The sequence below is a fragment of the Vipera ursinii genome (assembly GCF_947247035.1).
Source record: "Vipera ursinii genome assembly, chromosome: 1".
Lineage (NCBI taxonomy): Eukaryota > Metazoa > Chordata > Lepidosauria > Squamata > Viperidae > Vipera > Vipera ursinii.
Genome location: NC_139512.1, coordinates 147,890,601 through 147,913,847, shown reverse-complemented (window position 1 = coordinate 147,913,847; position 23,247 = coordinate 147,890,601). Strand labels below are relative to the sequence as shown.

General features: G+C 40.4%; 1 protein-coding gene across 2 annotated transcripts in view; it reads right to left on the bottom strand.

The window, feature by feature from the left end:
* GPD2 (glycerol-3-phosphate dehydrogenase 2) overlaps positions 1-23,247 on the bottom strand; it is a 95,132-nt gene that overhangs the window by 22,018 nt on the left and 49,867 nt on the right. For both annotated transcript variants that reach the window (XM_083350451.1, XM_083350452.1), the window contains 2 exons: positions 6,831-6,995; positions 5,804-5,948 (listed from right to left, as the gene is read on the bottom strand). In XM_083350451.1, the coding sequence (XP_083206577.1) occupies positions 5,804-5,948; positions 6,831-6,995 (310 nt within the window). The remainder of the gene's footprint in view (positions 1-5,803; positions 5,949-6,830; positions 6,996-23,247) is intronic.

Here is a 23,247-nt window from a genome sequence, read left to right as displayed (position 1 = left end):
GTGGTACAGGACACAAGTATTCACAAAATTCTCAAGAACAAAATTTCAAGCAAGTATCTGTAGTCTTCTGCTTTAACAGTAGATGGATGGCAATTTCTCTTTCTCCAAATTATTAAAATCCTTCTTGATCACACAAGGCCTTAAGACAAAAACCAGGGGTGACATGATGATGATGAGTAATCTGCAGTTAGATTCACAATCTAACACTGGTGAAAACTTAATAATTCAAGTCCTAATTAAAGACCTAAGAATTATTAAGATAGTGCCTAAGGATATAGGCAGTTCCAAGCAAGGTGTTTATTTATATATATATATATATATATATATATATATATATATATATATATATATATTTATATATATATATATATATATATATATTCAGGTCTTATAAACTCAAAATTTGAACTTAGATATTGCTCCAAGGCTCCCAGTCATGATTAATATAACAGTGGATTTCTTTTTCCATATAATAATTATTATTTACTGTTGTTATTCTTTGCTCTGGGGACAAGATTAAGGGAAATGAACACTTTCTCAAATAAAATACTCAGAGAATTAGATGAGCGGAAATGTATAAATAATATATATTGAAGGTGCACATTAATTGGAAGGAACGCCATTTGGGGCCAGTTATATGTGAGAAATTAATTGGTTTGCCTTCTGTGAAAGAGGTATTTAGTAGTAGCATCAAATGGGGAATCAAATGATTAATTCATGATCTAAACTCTGGTTCTGATCTTGGCCAAATCATTTGTTTTCCATTTTCTTTAATACTTTGTGACAGAGGCCAGCCAAGTGTTTTCAGAAAGGTACCAGCAGGTTAAGAGAGCATCCCACTGTTTATTCCTATAATGTTTCTAACAGAAATAAGGAACATAAACACACACGCACACTTATGAACTATAATTGCACCAATGAGAAAGAAGATTGCTATGCCACATTCTCTTTCCTTACTATTAGCAAGTTGGATTTGTGCTCATGTCCTAGTAATAGCAATAAGCACTTTGACTTACGGTATATACAGTTTCATAGTTTTTTACAGCCCTCTCTAAGCAGTTTACAGAGTCAGCATATGGGCCCCAACAATCTGGGTCCTCATTTTACCGACCTCGGAAGGATGGAAGGCAGGTAGAACATGCTTGCCCCTCCATCCTGGCAGCCTATTTCCATACACAGTGAAGTCCGCTGCAAATGGTTCCTACTTATAGTATTCCTTCAACAAGGCATTACAATGGAGGCAGTTGGCTTTCTATTACTGGATCCAAAGGTTCTCCATTTCCATGAGAAAGGCATAATTTGGGTGGCTAATGGCTAATCTCTCTCTCCATGCTTTTTAAGGAGAAGGGACAGTGGTGGGATTCAAATATGTAAACAACCGGTTCTCTGTGTGGATGCTGCTTCCGGAAGTCCATTTTGGGCCTGGGCAACAAAAAAAACAGCTATCGTTTCTGCCGAAGTGGTGCGAACCGGCTGAATCCCACCACTGAGAAGGGGGTTTTAAAAGAAAAAGAACCACCTGAGTTACATGGATTATAACCTTCAACAGCCATTGCTTAGTGCACAGAACTAACTCTACTGTGATGGAAAGAATTAGTTCAGCCAAGATGGTACTAATACAATTTTTAAAGTAGCAATACTGTGGGATCCTTTGTGTTTTCCCAGTTTGGTTGATTTCTTGCACACGTTTCACTACCCAACTAGTAGTGGGTAGGAGTGCTAGGAGGGATTGGGGTTATACCAAAATCACTTGTATACATTATATACAATGGGGGGAGTATATCTGCCTCTATGAGAGAGATGGGCAGTTCCTTAATATAACAGATAAATATATACATCAATAAACAACATGATTAAAATATTAGAAATATCAAAATACAGAAAGATTATATTATTCTTATTCATTATAGATAATTGTATTTTTTCCCCCTGCACAGGTCTGGGTAACAGAAAAATATGCATGAGATGCTCCTCAGAGAGATAATGACAATTATATACACTCGAAGTCTAACTTCTACACTAAGTCTTTGAGATGATATTTATATATAGCTTAAGGATACATTTGGAGAGGAACAGCTTAAAAAGTAGGTGTCAACATGGACTTGTGCAAGGTAAACTATGGCAGATAAGTAATTACTTTTTCAAAATGAAATCACTATTGATTTAAAGAAGCCAGGAAACTAAGAAATTTAATATACAGACTCAAACTATTTTTTTTTTAAAAAAAAAAACAACTTTGGACAAGTTTCAAAATGAGGTTTCTAAATTGCCTTAAAAGAATCTGAACTGTAGATTGAGTACGTTTTTGAAAAGGCTGCTGGGAGACAATTTTCATTTGTTTCGCCTGCCACTGACTTAGCTACAGGAGCCAGAACCCGAGAGAAGGGTTAACTTTCATATATTACCGCCTTGCTCACTTTATTTCGAATAACTACCAGGGTTCGGCTGCCTAATAGATTGATTCCAAAATTTAACATGGATGAAATTCCAGATGTCAATAATAATATCCACCATTCACCATCTAATAATAATATTTAGCATTTATCCACTGCTTCAGAGGAATCAAAAAGCTTGACATACAACCGGGAAGAGGAGCCACTGCCCATTTCTGAGCTTCTGAACTACGATTCCAGCCACCAGTCTTACTGGTCGTGCTGGTTGAGGCTACTGGGGCTAATATAGTTCAGCATCTGGAGAACTGTTAGCTCTTTATCCTTTGTATCTCTGTTATCCATACTTCTTTTTAGCATTTCAAGTTAATGACTGATTAGGGAACTGAACGCATAGCTTAGGCTCTGATTGCAGCAATTGACTCTTTGGATCAAGTGCCTGTTTTTTCCATTTTTCTGACAGGCAGAATGACAGTCAATCTAAAAGCAACACCCACTGGATTGAGGTTTAAAATTATGAAGAGACTACATGCTAGTATCGCTGGGGTGAGAAAAAGCCATACAGTCTCTTGCTTAAGTGAAAACATGCATTGGAAGAATAAATTTAATGAGTGCAGAGAGAACACTGGGACTATTAATGAAGAATATAAAAATTTAAAAACCCGATGGGAAATGCTTGCAGTGTATTAACATTAAATTAATTAAATCAAAGGTACGTCTACACATAAAATGCCTTTAAAACTATTTATCATTTCCCCCAGATGATGTCAAAGTACTTTTCCAAAGAGATGAGTAACTGTTAATGACATGACGTGCATTTTCTTTAACAAGACTCAGACCGACACCAGAGGTAAGAACCGACTGCTTAAATTAATACATACATTTACATTTCAGCATTGCATATTTATTTATTATACAGGGACATTCCTTGATTTATCAACCTCTAGGATGAAATCAGTAGTCTTAGAATGCCATATCTAGGGAGCAATTGCATTTGAAAGAAATCACAAATATTGGATGACTGTGAGAATAAGCCAAAGATGGAGGTAGACAATGAGTATATGATGAATAAGTAAGCTAATATGTCCCACTTATGTACAGACACCCTCTCGATTTTTATCTAAAATTGGGAGATAAAAGACCAGCATTAGGCATCTCCAATCTCTCTCTTGATAAAACAGAACCAGCAACTTTGTTTTTATATATACCATACAGGCAGAGGTGGGATTCAGCTGGTTCGCACCACTTCGGCTGAACCGGTAGCCGATTTTTTGTTGCCCAGGCCCAGGATGGACTTCCGGAAGCGGCATCCACGCAGAGAACTGGTTGCTCACATATCTGAATCCCACCACTGGATACAGGTAGTCTTCAACTTACAATCATTTGTTTATAGTGACCCTCAAAGTTAAAACAGCACTGGAAAAAGTGACTTATGACCGTTTTCCACATTTACGATGATTGCAGCAACCCGCCATGGGCATGTGATCAAAATTCAAATGCTTGGCAACTGGTTCATATTTATGATGGTGGCCGTGTCCCTGGATCATGTGATCACCTTTTGCAACCTTCTGACAGTGGGGAAGCCAGAGTCACTTAACAACTGCAGTGATTTCCTTAACAGCTGTGGCAAGAAAGGTCGTAAAACGCAGGCAAACTCATTTAGCAACTGACTCACTTAGTAATATAAATTTTGGCTTCAATTGTGGTCATTAAGTCAAGAATGACTTGTAGTCCTTTCACCCCTTTTACGCGGAACGGTGGCAATTCTTTTCTTTTCTTTTTTTTGGTGGATGATGCTGCAGTTGCTGAAGGACCCCCGCAAGTTAAGAAAAGCCATGCTTTACTAATCCTGCGGTTCCCCGTTCTGAATTTTTATATGACTGAATCTACAAACTAGTTTATAGCACGTTCCCTTACCAAGATGGCAAATTTTATTAGAACTGAAGCTGGAAACCAAATCCTGGGCTATTTGACAAAATAAAGTAGATGCTGCCCTTGGGCCAAGCAGATTTATTCCAGTTGCATTAAATAGGCAGCTCTACAGAAAAGCTCTCAATACATTAATAAGCCCTAGGTTCAAAGGAATTTGGCATATTTATGTATCAACCCAGAACTCATTTCAACCGCTTCCCAGTTGTCCCACACAAGAAAAGCCTTGGTGGAGCAGTGGGCTAATGCCTCCTTAAGTAACACCAGCTGCCTGCAATTAGTGCAGGTTCGCATCCCACCCGGCTCAAGGTTGACTCAGCCTTCCATCCTTCCGAGGTAGGTAAAATGAGGACCCAGATTGTTGGGGGCAATTAAGCTGACTTTGTAATAATGCCGCTTGGGGGTGTGTGTGAAAGCCCTAACAAGCAGGCATATATATAGAATGAAGGCTACTGCTAAGCTTGTAAGCCGCCCTGAGTCTTCGGAGAAGGGCGGGATATAAATGTAATAAAAAAAGGGGGGGGGGTTGTGATGTTAGTTAAGCCATGACGTATCATTTATGCAAGGAGGGGCAATGAAGAGCAGGACAATAGTCTCGCTACATCTGCCTGGCCAAGCCTTGGCGCAGCCTCTTCAGCAAGCAGAACATTTGGGATTTTCATTTTCTCATTCGGTATTCCAACATATGGGAAGGAAACACTGCCCTGCCACAAGCAGAAGGGCACATCTGAACGAAACTCCTTATTAGTGGTAATATTTAGCATTCATAGAGTACAACTGAATGTACTGCGTGAATGCTAAGGGCTGCAGTAATTTTTAGACTACTTGTGTCAAACTGGTCAACTGTCTGCTACGCTGGCTGAGCCAGCAACGACTTGCTGAAGATTATCTAGGGCTTCTCCTTATGGCCAATAACCTCTTTTGAATTACTTCACCAACGTGAGGGTAGAGAGAATGCAATGTGGGAGAGAACACAACTCCTTAGGGCCTTCGTTGTTTGAGACAAGAAGGAAAGTGGCATGGAGAAAATATTCCCATCTGTTAAGTCACCCCTCTACGAAAATTGTCCAGTTAGGATTCTTCCAAAGACATTTGTTCCCCCAAATCATACAGATATGGCAAACTCTGGCTTTTGAGTAGGATAAAGGGAATGGCCTCCACTCTTCTTTCAAAACTCCAGCTGTCTCCTCCAGTTGCAGGGATATTTTAACACGGGGGCATTTTGAACAACAACCATTAAAAAAAGACTAGTTAGCTCTCCTATATAATCCCGCCCGCCCCCTTAGTAAAAGTGATGGATTATGCTTGACTCATTCAAAATAACTTTCCATACAGCAGGTAGGGTGGGGGGAAGAAATGAAGGCCTGAATTCAACATGGACCATTTAAGCCAGAAAACATTTTCTTCAGATTCCCCTGCCCCACCTCTGTTAGATTCACATCTTAAAGATTGTTACAAATGGTCTGTGCTTTGAATACTGTTACCTGTAATAGCCGGGCATCACAATATGAACACCTGCACTTGGTTGACAGATGTTTGGTACTTCCTGCTCATCCATTTTCCGCACAGAATCTGTGAAAGGTCCTGTAGCATTGATAACACATTTGGCTTTGACATCAAATTCCTGCCCTGTGAAAGAAAACAGCATCAATCACATACTCCATTTGTTTCTCTCTTCACTGACTCTCTGGATTATTAATTTATCCATGAAGTTAATCTATTGTGAAGTGTGTGTATAAAGACACGCGCACTCAGACTCGTACCCGTGCACGCAGAACCCAGCAGCTCGCTTTCCTGCAAAATTAGAACAGAGATGGCTTTACAGCCAAGAGTACGTTGACTCCCCAATCTTTAAAGATTGAAGATCGGACTTGTCGAACAAGGGAAAAGAAGTAGAAAAGAATGGTTAGCAACTTCCTCCCTTTTTTGGCCCCATCATTTGGTTTTACTTATCGATTTCTCTATTTAATGACATTCTTAAACCCTGAAATTTGTTAAATGGTACTATTGCTGAACGCACCACCACCCGGCATTTCAAAACGTCAGCTTTGCTTGACAGAAGGGCTTGGATGTAAAGCACAACTTAGCTTGCCAAAGCACTAGGATTTGAACGAAAGCCTGACAGAAGTTAAGGATGATTGGCGGTAATGACATGCCACTGCACTTTGGAAACATGCCTTTTTTGTCAGCTAAGCGATATTTACAAACTGCACTCTCCCTTCACCCACCTTTCTGCACTTAGTTTGAGGAGGAAAGGATTTCCCCATTTCTTTTAAGGCGGAGTAAAATGCCTTTCTGGGCAGCAGAGCTTCCCCCCCCCCCACTATGCTCAAAGTACGGGCAGCTACTGAGGTGAAGGGCTACAGGGAGAATCTTGGCAGCCACCCAGCCCCAGAAAGGATAAAAAGGAAGGGGGTCTCTGAAAAACAGAAAGACACACAGTACCTGGCAGAACAAGCTACCTGGAGACAAGGGGCTTCATAAATGCCACGGAGAGCCCAAAGGACATACCTGTTAGAACATCCCTGCACCTTGCTCCAGAAACCCGGCTCTTCCCGCTTTCTGGATCCATCTTCTTCAGCAAGTGCACCACTTCAGTGTAATTGGCTATGGCAGCCCCATACCTGGCAGCAGTGAGGGCAATGGCAAGGTTCATTCGTGCATCGTTGTGCTGTCCTGCAGCGGGGGGGTTGGGGAGGGGCACAATCACAGAAGGACAGGAGTCACCTCCAGCCACTGATTTGTGGTATGGAAGGGTGTCAGAACCAATCTGTCACATCTCTCCCTGTCACACTGAATAGCCCTGATGGCTGGTCAGGTCTACCAAGAAATATCCAGAGAATCACAGACTCTGCATAGCATAGCATATTCTCCTTAAAAAAAAGGCAGCAGAAACTGCACAGACATTTGTGGAGCGCTGGGATTCTTGTCCAGTGGTGAACTTACACGCTATAGCTGAAATGCGTGTATTTTGCATCCAGTCCAAAACAAGGCACCCACTTTCTGGTACTGGAGAAGGCGGAGATGGCAATAATACAACCTCTTAAAAGATGCATTTCTTGACAGCCCCACCGGTGTTAATTAAGCATCTCTATTAGCACGTGTACAGAGTGACATTAAAAAAAAAGTTAACGATCTTTCAGAGATTCTATCGCTAAGCTTTACCTTCCTACATAACAGTCCTTTCATGCACACTTGAAGTTCACAACTTGCAGCATTTACAATAAGTATGCGGGTGAAGGAAAAAAAAATCTTTGGACATGCAAAGTACGCACGAGGGGGAAAAAACCCAAGGGTTAGGTAACAGATCACTTTAAACATATATATATCATTAAAGATTTATTGCTGAATTTTCTACTTGGAGGTAGAGGGAATCAACATGGAAGGGAGCACGTGGGGGGGAGGGAGGGAGAGAGAGAAGGAAGAGTGGAGATGATTAATTACTTTAAAATAGTGGCATCACCTGAGACTTTCTATTTATTATTGCCACTGAAGTTAAAACCCTGTCTGTTGGCTGGGAGCAATTATTCCCCGTAGCAAGGGCCAAGCTCTATGTGCCCAGCATAATTAATTACCAAGGGCTAGGCTTCTGAAGGCAGGGTTCAGCATGCCCAAATGTTGGGACCAGCCACATCAAGATAATACTGGTAAAGGGGGGGGGGGAGAGAATGGTAATAGATACTGTTGTTGATTTATGTAGCCGGCATACCAAGTGTTCAGTGTAAATGATTTATGTAAAGTTCGTCCCTTTCCAATTCTGCTTCAGCAACACCCAGACACTAAGCAAGTAATCCGTTTCAAAAAAAAAAACCAAAGGGCAAAAATGTACAAAAAGGATCAATGTCTCCCAGAATTCATCACCTCTCCTAACCTGTCTTTAGAACTTCTTCTTAGGCCAACCTGCTGGAAGGAAAAGAAATGAACCTAAACGGGGACTTGTGGGGGGGGGGGAAGGAACTTTGGAGCAAATTTGTGTGAAAAACTGAGAACAAGAGCACGGGTGAAAACATTCACTGTATTTAAATGCCTAATAAATGAATAAAATGGGACAGATTGCACAGTTAGAAGAAGATGACAAAGAACCTAAAAGAACTGCAAACTAAATAAATGGAAGAAAATGTGGTTAGGCACACAGACAGAGAGATACACAGGGGCCCAAATGAGGTATCCCTATTGAAAATAGGCAAGCATTTTGTTCATGACTTGAAAAATATCTGACTAAATTTCTCTGCTTGGGCATGTGCCCTCTGAACAGCAGTCTTTATCAAATCTGATCTTCGATTTTCTAAAAGCAAAATTACACGTTCACATCTACACCGCATCTATGAACCTGCAGAGGGAATTCCAAGATTGGCGGAAGATGTTTCCCTCACAATAAATAACAGTATAGAAGTTCTAGGGATAGCCTCCCATTAAGGAAGTGTTAGCAATAACTCCTTTCACTTAGGGCAGGCAACCTCGGCTCTTTTATGACTCATGGACTTCAACTCCCAGAATTCCTGAGTCAGCTATAAATTCCTGAGTCAGTCATAAAAGAGCCAAGGTTGCCTACCCCTGACTTAGAGGAACGTGGTCTCTAAATCAAAAATGGATCCACAGAATAAAAAGACATCTAGAGACCTTCCATTTTAAGTAAGAACGAGCACATAATTATTATAAAAAGATACATCAGGAAGACAGAAATGAAAACTGATCCTAAAAAAAAAGATTTATTTTCATTTTTATTTTCCTCCGGTCTTATTCTTTTGCCTTATGTAGCGTGTTCGCTTGTTCAGATAACTGTGGCGTGTGAATCAAAGCTTAAAATAAGGAGCCCTAGCTACTCTTCTTCTGTTACAAGAACTGTTTGTATAGTTGACATGGCAACTACAGAATGAAAAGCATAGTGGGTAGCTGTCCCTCACCAGATGCCGGGGACCATGTTTTTCTCAGAATTCAAAGGCTTCCTTGGCTGGGAATTTTAGAGGAGTTGCAGTCTCACTTGTGGACATTGTCAGGTGAAGGAAGACTAATACAGGGCCGTTCACAAAGTCAGGTGAAAGTGAATGTCATACAGAAGAACTGGGCAAAATGGGGGACTGCATATATTTATACAGTAAGCATATTAAAATAATTCTCGTCAGTGCTAAATAGATACTGCAAACATGGAACTAGAATCTTGAATTCATTTTGCAGGTTTAGGTTTTATTTTTCCAGGAATCTGAACGGAAGGATTTTAATACTGGTAGTGCTCAACTTACAACAGTTAACTTAGTGACCACTGAAATTTACAAAGGCACTAAAAAAGGTGACTTACGACAGTTTTTCACACTTAAGCAGCATTCCCCAAGGTCCTGTGACCAAAATTCAGACACTTGGCAATTGACTTTTATTTATGACGGTTGCAGTGGCCCTGGGTCATGCGATCACCTTTTGCTACCTTCTTACAAGCTAAATCAATGGGGAAGCCTGTGTTACTAACTTAACAACTGCAGTGGTTCACTTAACAACTGCGACACAAAAATGTCACAAAATGGGACAAAACTGTTGTGACTCAGGGCCAGCCTGTGGTTTCGGCAGCCGGCTCAGATGTGTCGGAGGACTCAGATGAGGGGGAGGAGGACCGTGTGGGAGACGAACCGGTTGATGATGGCGTGGAGGTTTGGCAGAGTTCCCAGCCGGGGCCCTCTTCTCAGCTGCGTGAGCCCGATAGTGCGGAAGATGATGACCCACAGCTGGTCCTGTTCAAGGACGCCCGACGCAGGAGGCAGTCGAGCAGGAACAAACAAAGAAAGGCTGTGGGACTCCTCGGGAGGAGGCACAGGGAGACCACGCCCTGAGCTCTCTATAAAAGGAGTGTTTGGGGAGGGGCTGGTTGCTGAAAGCAACTTTTCCGCTTGAGAAGACAAGCTCTAGTGTTTTTGTTAACTGCGTAATTAAATCTTGGCAGAAGCCTTTTAGCCTTGGACGCTCTCCAGTCTCTTCTTTTTGAATAGGGGTTTGCTAGAAGAGGGCTGGTTCAGAACAGAAACTTGCTTAAGAAAGGTCTCACTTAGCAACAGAAATTTGGGGCTCAATTGTGGTAAGTCGAAGACTACCTGTGTCAGACCCAAACAAAGCAACAAACAAATGCAGTTGTTTGTCTTAGCCCCAGTGTAGTAAAAATTTTATTATGGTAACCCTATTCTTCATAGGCCACCTCTGGTTCAAAGAACAGCATATCCAATTTCTCCAGATTTCTCATCTGGTCTGATGCAATCAAACAAAACAATATTAAATGTGAGAGGAAACATCATTGGTCTTGGATTGTACAGTATATGCTATGAAAGGTATTTTCCTAAAATGAATTTGCCAAACAACAGTTAATTCCAGGCATCCCTTGAACATGAAAGCCAGTTGGGTGACTTTGGACCAGTTACTTTCTCTTAGCCCATGGCTGGCTCAGGAATTCTGGGAGTTGAAGTCCACGAGTCATAAAAGAGCCAAGGTTGCCTACCCCGTCTTAGCCAAACCCACCTTGCAAAATTATTGTTGTGAGTAAACTAGGAGGCAGATGTATTAAGTATGTTCCCTTCCATTAACTAAAATGTATAAAAAGGTGGAATAAAATAATAGTAACATAATAAAATAATAGTAACATAATAAAATAATAAATCTGGGTTTTTTCTTATAAAAAAAGAAAAATAAAAACTGAAAAGAAATAATTTTGGGACTCAAAGGGAAACTTTAAAAGGGGCCTGGCTGACTGCCCAAGGAAATAGATAAGATACATAACCTTGAGAACTTTGAAACAACAGCTGTGAAAGGCTTTGTGTTCCCTACCTAGAAAAAAAATTCTCTCTTTTGGATTTTCTAAGTGTAAAGCCTTTAGCTTAAAATACCAATATGGAAGAAGACCAGGAACAAAAATTTATTTATGGATGAAGATCAACAAACGCTCGCTATGTTGAAAACACTAATCCAAATTCTTACCACAACCAATGAAATACTAAGAGGCTATGTGAAGGAACAAGACAGCCCAGATATGAAAGCCCAAACTTTGACCACAACTAAAGAATCATCTATACAAAATAAAATAGAAAAAATGAAACATTCAAGTATGATGACAGAAGAATCTACTATTAAACAGATATTGATATTTGAAAATCCAGAAAAGACATTGACAACTTGGAAAAAGGATAAGGTTTCTTATACAACTCAGAAGGAACTAGAGGATCTAGAAAAACAACAGTTGGATGAGAAGACAAACAATTCAGAACAACTATGTCAGTATGGAAGAATAAAGAGACGACCCACTAGACCTACAAGTCCTCTCAAAAAAATGGCAATCGGATGGTTTTGCCAATATCAATTAATATACATGATATTACAAGGAGATTGGTTCGATGACCCAAAAACAAGGACATGGAAGATGATTTGGCAAAGGAAAAAAGCCAGAATAAGACTCAAGAAGAATGGAGTTTTGACCATCTTATTGAAATCTGAAACAGAATATACTTAAATAGATAAGATGTGTATGTTGAACACAAGACATTGTTATGAACTGAGATAAAGAAAAAATTTTGGTCATTAATATTTAGCAGTATAAATATTAATAGCTAATTTGAATATTGATTTGTGCATAAAGATCATGTAAAGGTGAATAATGTAGACAAGCTAAAATCCTATTGTTGAAAGTAATAAATAGGTTTATATGGAATGTTAAAAACAAAAATTATCAGTTTAAGCAAGAGATAGCAGATACAAAGAGGAAGAGAGGAAGTATTAAATATTGAAATAAAAAGAAATTTTGATTACTGCTTAAAAAAACAACTGAAAATTAGCAAAAAAGAAGGATATCATATTGTATACTTAATTTGTTGACATAGAGGGTGAGAAGTAAACGGCATGTATATTTTGAATATTAGATTTTGTGAGGAATGGTGATAGATAAATTGGGAGTATACTAAAAATCTTGGGAATGATAAATATCAAACGTTAAGTCTAAATGTTAGTTGAAATTAAAATTGAAAAATCTATTAGGTCATTCATTGTCTAAAAGATTGTATGCTAAAACAATTAGAATATGTGTAAACTAAAAACTATGGATATATGTAAGAAAGTTATTTTCTATGTGATTGATAGGATAAAACTTGTCTTTAAATCTACAAATAGACAGCATATATGAAGGGAAAAAGAGAGGAAATGTTTATGGTAGCAATTTGAAATCTGTACTAATGATATCTGTATGTAATTGAGTTACTACTACCCAGCCACCACGTTGCTTTTCAAAATATGTGAATGTAATATTAGAAAATCAATAAAATTTGTGAAAAAAGAAAAAGATGCACTGAAGCTAGTACAAGGTTGACTGACTACTGGAGACATCAAACTGGCCTGTTAAGAAAGACCAAATGAAGAACAGAAAAGAGATGTGGCAAGGCAAAATATTACATAACCTACACATTAAAAAAAAGTCAGATAACAACAAGACCTGGAAATGGCTAAGAGCAGGAAAGTTGAAAATCTGTACAAATTATCATGTGACAGTAAAGAAAAATTGGTGGAAACACAGTTGAACAAGAGGCTGAGAAAGGAACTGAAATCAAGGCTGAAGGCGAAAGAAATGAAAAAAATACTGCATTTTTGAAGTTACTCAAAATATAGCTCAAGTTGTGTGCCTTCCTCTTCTTTTTCATTCCTGCAACTAAATACAACAATCTACTGCATGTACAAGCACATATACTGATAGTCCTCATTTAATGATCACAATTGGAACAAGCAACTCCATCACACTAAGCAGCATGATCGCTTTGTGAATCATCACATGACGGCAATGGACTTATGACCTCATTTCCGCTGTGGTTAACCAAGTTGCCCGTGGTCGTTAAGCAAGACATCACGTGACCATGTCTTGCCAATTTGACTGCTGGATTCTCTACTGACTCTGCTTGTCAGAAACCAGCTGTGAAGCACACAATGGTGATCACATGACAACAGGATGCTGTGATGGTCATAAATGCCAACTGATTGAAATGTGCCTGAATCTTGTGATACCAGGGACACTGCAATGGTCGTAAGTGTGAAGAACCATCCACATCAATGTAACTTTGAAAGGTCGCTAAACATGGCAATCATTAAGCAATGAATAAACAGTATGTAGGCATTTCATCATAATGGAGAGAAGTGAGTTTGTTAAAAAATGTTTGAAGCTCATAACAATGCATTAGTTTCAGGGAAGGACCATCCTTTATATTAGCATAACAGAAGAACTCAAGGATTAAGAGTCTCAACACAGCCCCGTTTTACTATCATGGCTCCGTTATAGTATATTGGACTGCACCAGTGAAAATGCTCTAATACTTAACTCAGCTTCATCATTTCTATGTTTTGAAAAGGAACAGGATTCATTCAGCAAGTGTTTTCAAACCACTCTGCCCGCTCCCCACCACATCTTCATAATTTTCCCCATTTCTAGTTCCCTACAAAATAGTCACAAGCGAAATGTGATTTCAAAAGAGCAGATCACCCATAAATGAGGGGGGACTTGCCTTTATTAATTTAATGAGAGAACAGAGGCACTGTTTTAGTGCTAAAACATTAGCACAAATGGTTCAATCCCAGTCCCACTTGAGTTCTATCTAGAGACTTGTCAGCCTTATGACAAGATTCTGGACCGTTGGCTGTTGAGTTTCATCTAATGCAGGGGTGTCAAACTCAATTTCATTGAGGGCCGCATCAGCATTGCGGTTGCCCTCAGGGGGCCAGGTGGGTATGGCCAGGGTGGGCGTGGCCTACTGGGTGGGCATGGCTAGAGTGCATATGGCCTACTGGATGAGCGTGGCCAGCTCTACATCGTTCGCATCAAGGGTGCCTTTGGGGTCCTGGGCAGGAGTGGGACAGATCTGAGGGTCTCTGGCAGAAGGAGGGTCTCTGGGCCAGGGCCAAGGCAGCGGGGGCCGTTCCCTCACTGTTTCCAGGATGGCTTCGCGGGCCGCATGAAACCACTTCGCGGGCCGGATCTGGCCCCCGGGCCTTGTGTTTGACATGTCTGATCTAATGTAACACCGTGAAAAAGCATCAACTGGCATATCAATATTAAGAAAATTGTTACAGTGGATGAAGAAAGCCACATTTTAATACAGAAAATGGAAGGAAAAAAATCAGCATTGCATCATCATCATCATCGTTGTTGCTGTGCATTTAACATAGCTTAGTGATAAAGAATTCTATATATTTGGGGGAAACATGGAGTGGCAAAATCTGTTTGCTCCAAAGGTAGACGCAATGATGCCTTAACCACTAGACCAAACTGGAGAGTTAGTCTGTTCTAGTGGTTAAGGCACAAGGCTAAAAAGCAGGAGACTGTGAGCTCAAGTCTCACCTGGCTATGAAAGCCACCTGGCTGACTTTGGGCCAGTCCCTCTCTCTCAGCCCAACCCACCTCACCTCAGAGGGTTGTTATTGTGCAGAAAATAGGAGGAGGAGGGTGTGTTGGATATGTTTGCTGCCTTGAGGTATTTGTAAACATAGTAAAAGTGAGATACAAACAAAGAAACAATGAGGCTCACCTATAAAAATTGGACCTAGTCAGAGAGATGGGACTGGGATGACATCAGGTGTGAAACCGTACTCAGACTCTTAGACATATAGTACCAGAGGCCTTACTGGATAATGAATTTCTCCTTGAGGGGGAAAGATTGCTGAGGGACAGATCAGAATTGGATTTACTTGGTTGTAGTGGCTTTTAATTATGTTGTTACCCACTTCTTTTGTATCAGCCTTCAACATGTCAGAGACATCTTATTGCCATGTCAGTTAAGTAAATGTGTTAAAATGAAAACTAAACGTTGTCAGTGGCAGTTTACGGGAGCCACACTGAAATGTCACTCAGAAAAATGTCATGACAGCTTTTCAGTGTCCATTTTACAATACTGGGAACAAGTGCAGTGATGTCAGGGTATGTTACTAAAGAGGGGATAATTAACATGTCTCATGGGTATATATATAAGTGCAGATGTGTGTGTAAACAAACAAATTTTTTTTCCACACAGGTCAAATTCTGAAGCAGTATGGAAAGCAGAAGTAAAATCATAAGTCACGGCCACATAACTTTTCACTTAAATCTTGCTTGATTTAAGAATCAAAGTAAGGTTGCAAGTTCACTTGCGGTTGCATGATTTTTCTTCTTGGTGACCACATTTCTTAGCGACTACCCAAATTCCTGGTCCCAATTGTGGTTCTAAGTGAGGACCTACCCAGAGAAAATGATAAAGCACCGCAGAATAAAAACTCTTACTAACACAAATTACAATAAAATGTTGCCCATTGCAAATGTGATCCTGATTCGCTAGCTGTCCCCACGTTCACTGGAATCAAAGAGCCCTTACAATCTTGTGGAATACAACCAGAATGGAGACTTCTACCATCTCAAGAGAACAAGATATTCTATAGCATGGGGTCTACCACCCAGAAGACACATCTCTGGGCTATCATCCTTTTATCCTTATTTGGGGGGGGGAGAAACCATGAGCAATTGCGTTGAATGTACAAATGGGGCAGGTTCGAACTCATGAGACAATCTTGGGGATACTGTAAGCTCAGTGTCAAGCTTTGTAATGTTTTATAAGAATGCTAGACAATCAATGACCTATTGGTTCATCTTTTCAGAGATATTTCCTCACCTAGACGGACAAGCAGAATGACCAAGGTGAGCAAAAAAATCAGTGGGAGAGATTCACCATTGACTTCCCTTGTAGGAAGCTGGCAGGGAACATTGGAAATAATGATGATCATGTGACTGCAGCTGACCATGGTAGCACAGTGATGCAGTAGCATTAAAGCAGACACAACTTTGCCAAAGTTCAACCCCATGGGGTTCTGGGTCCTGGATTTTGGACACCTTCTGTAAGTTAGCCCACCTGGGCTACACTGATTCAAAAAAATATTGCTCTATGATGCATCTGTTCCAACTGAAGGTTACAAACATTCATACTGACACAATTTGTACAATGTTTGAGTTAGCAAGGACCATCTTATTCTGCTCACATACTGTACATATCTTTGGTTCACTATCTTAAACTAGGAGGATGAAAGATGAGATATAGAGTTAACAAATAAAGTAAAATAAGCACACACATACACAAACAAATTCTAACAGGCAGTTGTATTTTTTTTCAGTTCAAATTGACCAGACCTATTTTAAAAAAAAGTAGAACCGGTCAACAGTTTTATAAACTACTGTCTGCTTCATAAGACATCAAGAAAATTCTACCTTACATCATTTTGTCTAAACCAACTTGGATTATGATCCAAGGTATTAAAAGAGACAGGGGGACAGTATGTACTTTTCATGAAGCAAGGTGACTTCATCCCTCACCAGAAATATGTGGTAATTTTAAAATAAATTATGAGAAAGTTTTATTCACTGTATAGAGAAAAAGCTAGCACCCTACAAAAACACAGAGAATACCAATACTGTACTATGTATTCACTTCAAAGGCAATCATAGACCACAAAGATGCCAAAACAATGAATACATTTAGATAACAGAGACTAGAAGTGCTTAGTGCAATTCTATAGAAATGTTTTTGATAGGAGTCAAATACAGCTAATTACAGGAAACCTAGAGCCAAAACTGCTTCCTACTTTTACTTTAGACTCTCACAAGCTCCCTAATGCTGCATTGTCATTTCCCACAGCAAATATTATGTATGGCCACCAGCTTCTCATACTTGAAACACCCCAGGGTACCCCAGGGCAGTGAGAACAAAAAGCACATGTACAAAGATTGCTATTGACATTTGTCTGCCATTAATTTATGCTTGCTGTCTGATGGAATTAGCAATGTCCCCTATTTACTCATCAGGAAATTCTGACTACAGTTTTGAAATATATACAGAGAGATATATAGATATATGGAAACCCACTGGATAATCTCGTTATGCTCTTTCCTCCTCATCAAACTAGCATTACCAACTTCGACTGAAACCAAGCTGGGAGATTTCCCTGTTCCCAACCAAAAATGTGCAAGCACTGCATGCTTGTAACTGTGTGTGTGCACACAATGCACGTATCTCGAAGAGGAACAGAGAGAAAAATATTTTAATAATCATGCATATTATTTTAATGAATATTAATTATTCTACTGGAGAAGAACAATTATGCTAATTTATCTGGAGAAGAACCAGGCATAGTTGGCCAACAGATCTCAATGGAAGGTGATACAATAAAGGAAATTGAACGGCGTGTTTAATGTGGTTGGCAGGCATCCGCAAGCTAAGCATAATTTTCAAGAACAACCTCCTACTATGCCTGAAGGGGGGAAAAAATTGAACAGTATCTACTACCTGCTCTAACATATGCTGGTGAAATATGGACGCTAACCTCACAATTGATACAAAAGCTACGAGTGGCACAAAGACCCCTGGAAAGACTCATGCTTGGCATCACAAGACAAGATAAAAAGACCTGCACGTGGATTAAAGAACCAACCAGCGCATACGATATCATGAAGAAAGTAAAAGAACTGAAATGGAAATGGGCTGGTCACATAGCAAGAAGCACCTGATGGCAAGTGGACCAAGGCAGTCATAGAACGGATCCCACTTGATAAAAAGGGTCCACGAAAGAGACCTAAAGCAAGATGGATCAGCGACATCAGCAAGTATTACGGGCTCAGTTGGCAAAAAAAAAAAAAAAAAGCTCAGGACTGCATTGGTTGGAAACATGCGGAAGAGGCCTTCATCCTGGAGGGGCTAGACCAGACATGTCAAACACGAGGCCCGGGGGCCGGATCTGGCCCGCGAAGTGGTTTCATGTGGCCCGCGAAGCCATCCTGGAAACAGTGAGGGAATGGCCCCCACTGCCTTGGCCCTGGCCCAGAGACCCTCCTTCTGCCAGAGACCCTCAGATCTGTCCCACTCCTGCCCAGGCCCCCATAGGCACCCTTGATGCGAACCATGTAGAGCTGGCCACGCCCACCCAGTAGGCCACGCCCACCCTGGCCACGCCCACCCGGCCCCCTGAAGGCAACCGCAATGCTGATGCGGCCCTCAATGAAATTGAGTTTGACACCCCTGGGCTAGACCATGGCTAAGATGATGCCGATAAATTATTCTACTCTAACAATACTAATTAAACTCTATTTTAAAAATTAACTCCCACGTATTGTACATCTATGGTTCTCTGTCTCACACACAAGCCACTCATAAACCAGTCACGCAAATGTACACGTACACTCCTTCCTTCCAAACGGAGCAGCAACTCTCTCCCTTCCAAAAGAAAAGAAAAAGAAAAAAGCAGGATGGTAAAAAGAAGAGTTAGCTGTACCGGGAAAGAAGAAAAACTACAGAAATGGTGTTCAAAGGCTTCAAAAGAAGCGAGTTTTAGCCCCACCTGAGGCAGGAAGTTAGGTGTTCTTGGGCCACAGCACTTCTGAAATCTTGCTAAGAAAACTTCAGGGATTGCAACCACAGTGACTCGAAGGCATGCATGCGTACACGCATAAAAATATCACCAAGCAAACAGCCCTTTTTTCAGGAGAGCTGATGTTCCAGCTTCTTTTAAAAGGCATTCATCTAATGTCTCCAGCTACTTGCATCTCCCATCGTTGCTTGTTTTCAGTACAGCTAGGCCTCGTTTACTGACTGCCTCTTTCAATGACTGTTCGCAATTAGGACGGTAATGAAAAAGTCCTTTCCCAACCAATCCTCACATTTACAACCTTTGCAGACCCGTATAGCAAAGGAAAATTTGAAGTTAAGATCCTAAGCACAGTTGCAGGTTCACATGGCTAATAGATCAAGTTGCCAGTCCCAATTATGGCCACTCAATGAAAACTACCTGTAGTTACTTCTACTCAGTAATTATAAGGCATATTTCCTCACATTGTGGAAAAGCATATGAAACACCACTCATCTTTTCATCCAGTGAACACAAAACTCCAACGTTAATGTTTGATTATGCAGGGGATTGGACTACTAGAAGGTCCCTTCCAACTCTCTTAGTCTGTATAATGGCCAATGAACAGACACACTCAAATGATGCCTTCTGCCAATCAAGTAAAGAAAGAAAAAGGCCCTGAAGGAAGTTGCCAGGATTTAATGCACTGAGGTCCTAACTTTATGGGAGGAAGATGCTTCTTATAAAAGCGCATCAAAGGCAATCCTCCTGGGTCAAAGGTTCAACAGACACCTACTGTTTTTTTGAGTTAGTTACCCTTTATAAAGTCTTTGGCCAAGATCCTGAACAATGGAAAAGCTCCTTTCTATCAGGCTCCTAATTGCATTTCCACATATTACAAGTAGTCCCTGATTTACAACCCGAAAAGGGCCCCGAAATTTGCTCATTAAGTGGTACGGTCATTAATAGAAGCGTTGTTTGTGCACCTGATTTTACCACCTTTTTGCCATTCATTAAGTGAATCACTCCTAGTTGTTAAGGGAGACGTCATATGTCCACAACTTGAAGCCTCCTGCTGTGGTTTCCCCACTGACTTTGCTTGTTGGAAACCTGCTGGGGAGATCACAAACGGCAATCGTGTGGCTGCAGAATTCCACAACCGTCATCGGCATGAGCCAAGCACCCAAACTGAGATCATGTGACTCCAGGGACGCTGTTCCAGTCATAAGTAACAGGACAGGTTGTAAGTCACTTTTTTCAGTGCCACTGTAACTTCGAACGGTTGCTAGATGAATGATTGTTAAGCAAGAACTATAACTATAAATCTACCCTAGAAAAAGCACGAGATAAAATTATGAACAGGTTCTGAATGCAATGTTTACATTGTCTTTTGATACCTCAAATCCTTATTAAAACAACTTTACTTGATTTTATATTAGCTGGAAAAGACTTCAAAATATAAATCTTAATTTAAACACAGAAGTACCTGGAAAAATAACTTGAGTAGTGGTCCCTTTGCATGGACTAAGGCAGCTTTTACAACCCTCGCAACTCCAGTTACTATATTTTATTCCCTACAAATAGATTTCAGTCAAAACACTTCTACAACAATCGAGTAGGACCCACTGAAGAGAAAGACAAGTGTGCAGGCTCATAAACACAATTCTGTAAAAATCCAATGTAATCCATTCTTTTATTAAGCACAGTGAAGGAATAACCATCACAGAATTGTCTTTACAAGGGATGTTCAGCTACTATCCTAACATCACACAAGTGGAAGTTTAACTTTGTTGCAACAATCTTCTCTTCCTTTTTAAAGCAGTATCTATGGCACCATCGTCACTATTTCATGGAACGAGATCCATATTTACTAATGGCCAGTGCTTTTTTTCTAAAAAAAAAAAAAAGGTGCCGGAACTCAGAGGTGCTGTCACCGGGAGCAATGCCAGTATCTTGCTACGGCGTCGCCGCCTGTCCTTTGCACCCCCGCCCCTGCGGCTCGGAGCCACAAGCTGCGGGGATTCCCCTCCCCACAGCCGCCATAGGGATTCCCCTCCCCGCAGTTGCCACGCCGCAGCCCGTGCTGAGCCCCCACCCGGAGCTGCTCCGAACCCTGACCCAGAGCTGTGTTCCTCATGGCAGTGGTCTCCGGCACCAAACAGCCTCTTTCCAACCACATCCAGAAAAATTTGTAACAAACATTGGAATTCTCAAGGCCATGTTTGGTATTTCCCAGCAATCTGTTACTGGAAGGAAAAAGCAATCCCTGCTGCGTTACTGATCCCAGAGAAGCATTTGCATGTATGCAGGTATCCTTAGGGTGCCATACTTATGGATGAGAAATATCAGTTGCAAAGTTGGCATTTCTGGATGTAATACAGATATTTTGGACTTATTTTTGTTTCTTTGCATGTCTGATATTTTTAAAAAGGCATATGCTACTGACTACGCTTATGCACATATGTAACATCTTTTGCTAGGATACATGACCACTGCTTGTCCAGAATGTTAAAAGTGGAAGATTGTGACTAAACAAAATTTTAATGTACAGATAATACCACCACAAATTATTTTAGCCTTTTTAATAAATGTTATTGATGTTAAGCTCACCATGGAAAACATCATATATTGTTATGTATATACTAGGTTAATTATTTAAAGACTGAAGTGCAAAATAACTAGATTCTAAATAATCTATTTTTCAAAACACACAACAGTCCAAACAGTAAAAGTAAAGTCCAAATTAGGAATATTTCATTCTTAAGAATTGTTTAATTTAAAGTGGTTTAGTTGTAATAGATGGTTATAGATTCAAAATAGTTTAAGAGTTTACAAAAGATACTATTTTTTCTAGCATCAGCTAAATTAGACATACTACATTGAGAAAAATGTTTCTCATTTCTTTCCTGTTACCTTTATTGATTTCATTGCAGAGATGTTAACATAGGAAATAGATTATTTTGTTATCTAATTTTACCTTCCAAAAGACAGAAGCAGATGAAAAATGTGAGGTTCTTTCCTGTTTACTTTTTTGAATTAGCTGTTTTAGATTCTGAAAGTTTAGTTCCTAAAGAAGTAACCTTGTAAATAATTTTAATGTCCTCCTCTAGTGCAGGGTAGGCAACCTTGGCTCTTTTATGAATCAAGGACTCCAACTCCCAGAATCCCTGAGCCAGCATGGCTCAGCTTGGAAACCTCTTTCTTTCCCCTCAGCATGGCTGGCTCAGGATTTCTGGGAGTTGAAGTCCACGAGTCATAAAAAAGAGCCAAGACTGCCTACTCCTAAAGCCAATAGAGGGAGGTGTTTGTTTTTGAAAAACAAAAGGTGCCGGAACGCCGTTCTGAGCATTCTATGAGAAAAAAGCCCTGCTAATGGCCTATTATTAAGTTCACATAAACTTCACACATATAAATTATATGCTTCAATGTAATCTTTACTCTTACCACCCCATGGCACGCTGGGGTATACCAAAAGCGTTTGCAGGATAATGCTCAAATAATGTCGAGAATAATCCTGTACCTTTAAGGACGGCATGGGACCTGAAGCACACCTTCCCTCCAGGTTTCCCTCTGCAAGAGTCAGCATTTGATTCCCAAGCCAAAATGCATCAACAAAACAAAGCAAAGTCTGGACATTTCATCCAGACCTTCATAAATTTGCTGCCTTAAACTCGGAACACGCAAATGGATGAATCTAGCCAGTCAGCGAGCAAAGCCAATTTAATCTGTGGCTCCCCTGAGGTAAATGTAGATCACAGTCCTGCCCCCACCTCCAATTCAGCCATAATCCCTGGTTCCTGGAGGTTAAAAAAAAGCACTGAAGTGAGGAAAATTCTGCAGTAGGATATAATGATCCAAAATGACAGGGACAATAATGACAATGAATTTCATGTCTCCCAGTCATGCGCTAGGAATGCTTGACTGGGCTGACTTATACAATTAAATTGTTACAGGTACAGCAGGAGATGCAGCTATCATAGGCAAGTGTTTGGGAACGGTGCCTCCAGCAACCAAAGTGCTTTCAAATGCACAGCCAGCCTTCTGTTACAAGCAAACTAGGCATCCATTGGTACATTTATGTGTGGGGCGGTGCCCTGCAACTGGGGAGGCAGGAAGAAGGAAATAGCCAGTGAACACACACCAAACTTTTAAGGGGTACCAGTGCAGCCGCAGAATTTTATTTGATAACTTTAAGAAAAGAGATGATTTTTGGAGAGCTGGATAAACAGAAAGAAGCCTTACAGCAGGGATGTCCCTACTGGGTGGGGAATTCTGGGAGTTGAAATCCACAAGTCTTAATTAAAGATGCCAAGGTTGGACATCCTTTCCTTATAGCAACCTTGCTACAGAGCCCATGTGCAATGTTCAGTCCCCTTTTTATAACACTGCCCAAATTTACCAGCAACGCATCGAATGGCTGGGAGAAATTTTTCAAAATTTTTAAACAAAAGAGTAATTAAAACAACACGCCGATTGAAAGATAATCCAAGCCAAGGGGCTAAAAACCCTGCTTCTACCCACGCCGATGAAATCACAGCCATGCGTACTGTGGTTCTCAGGAGCCACA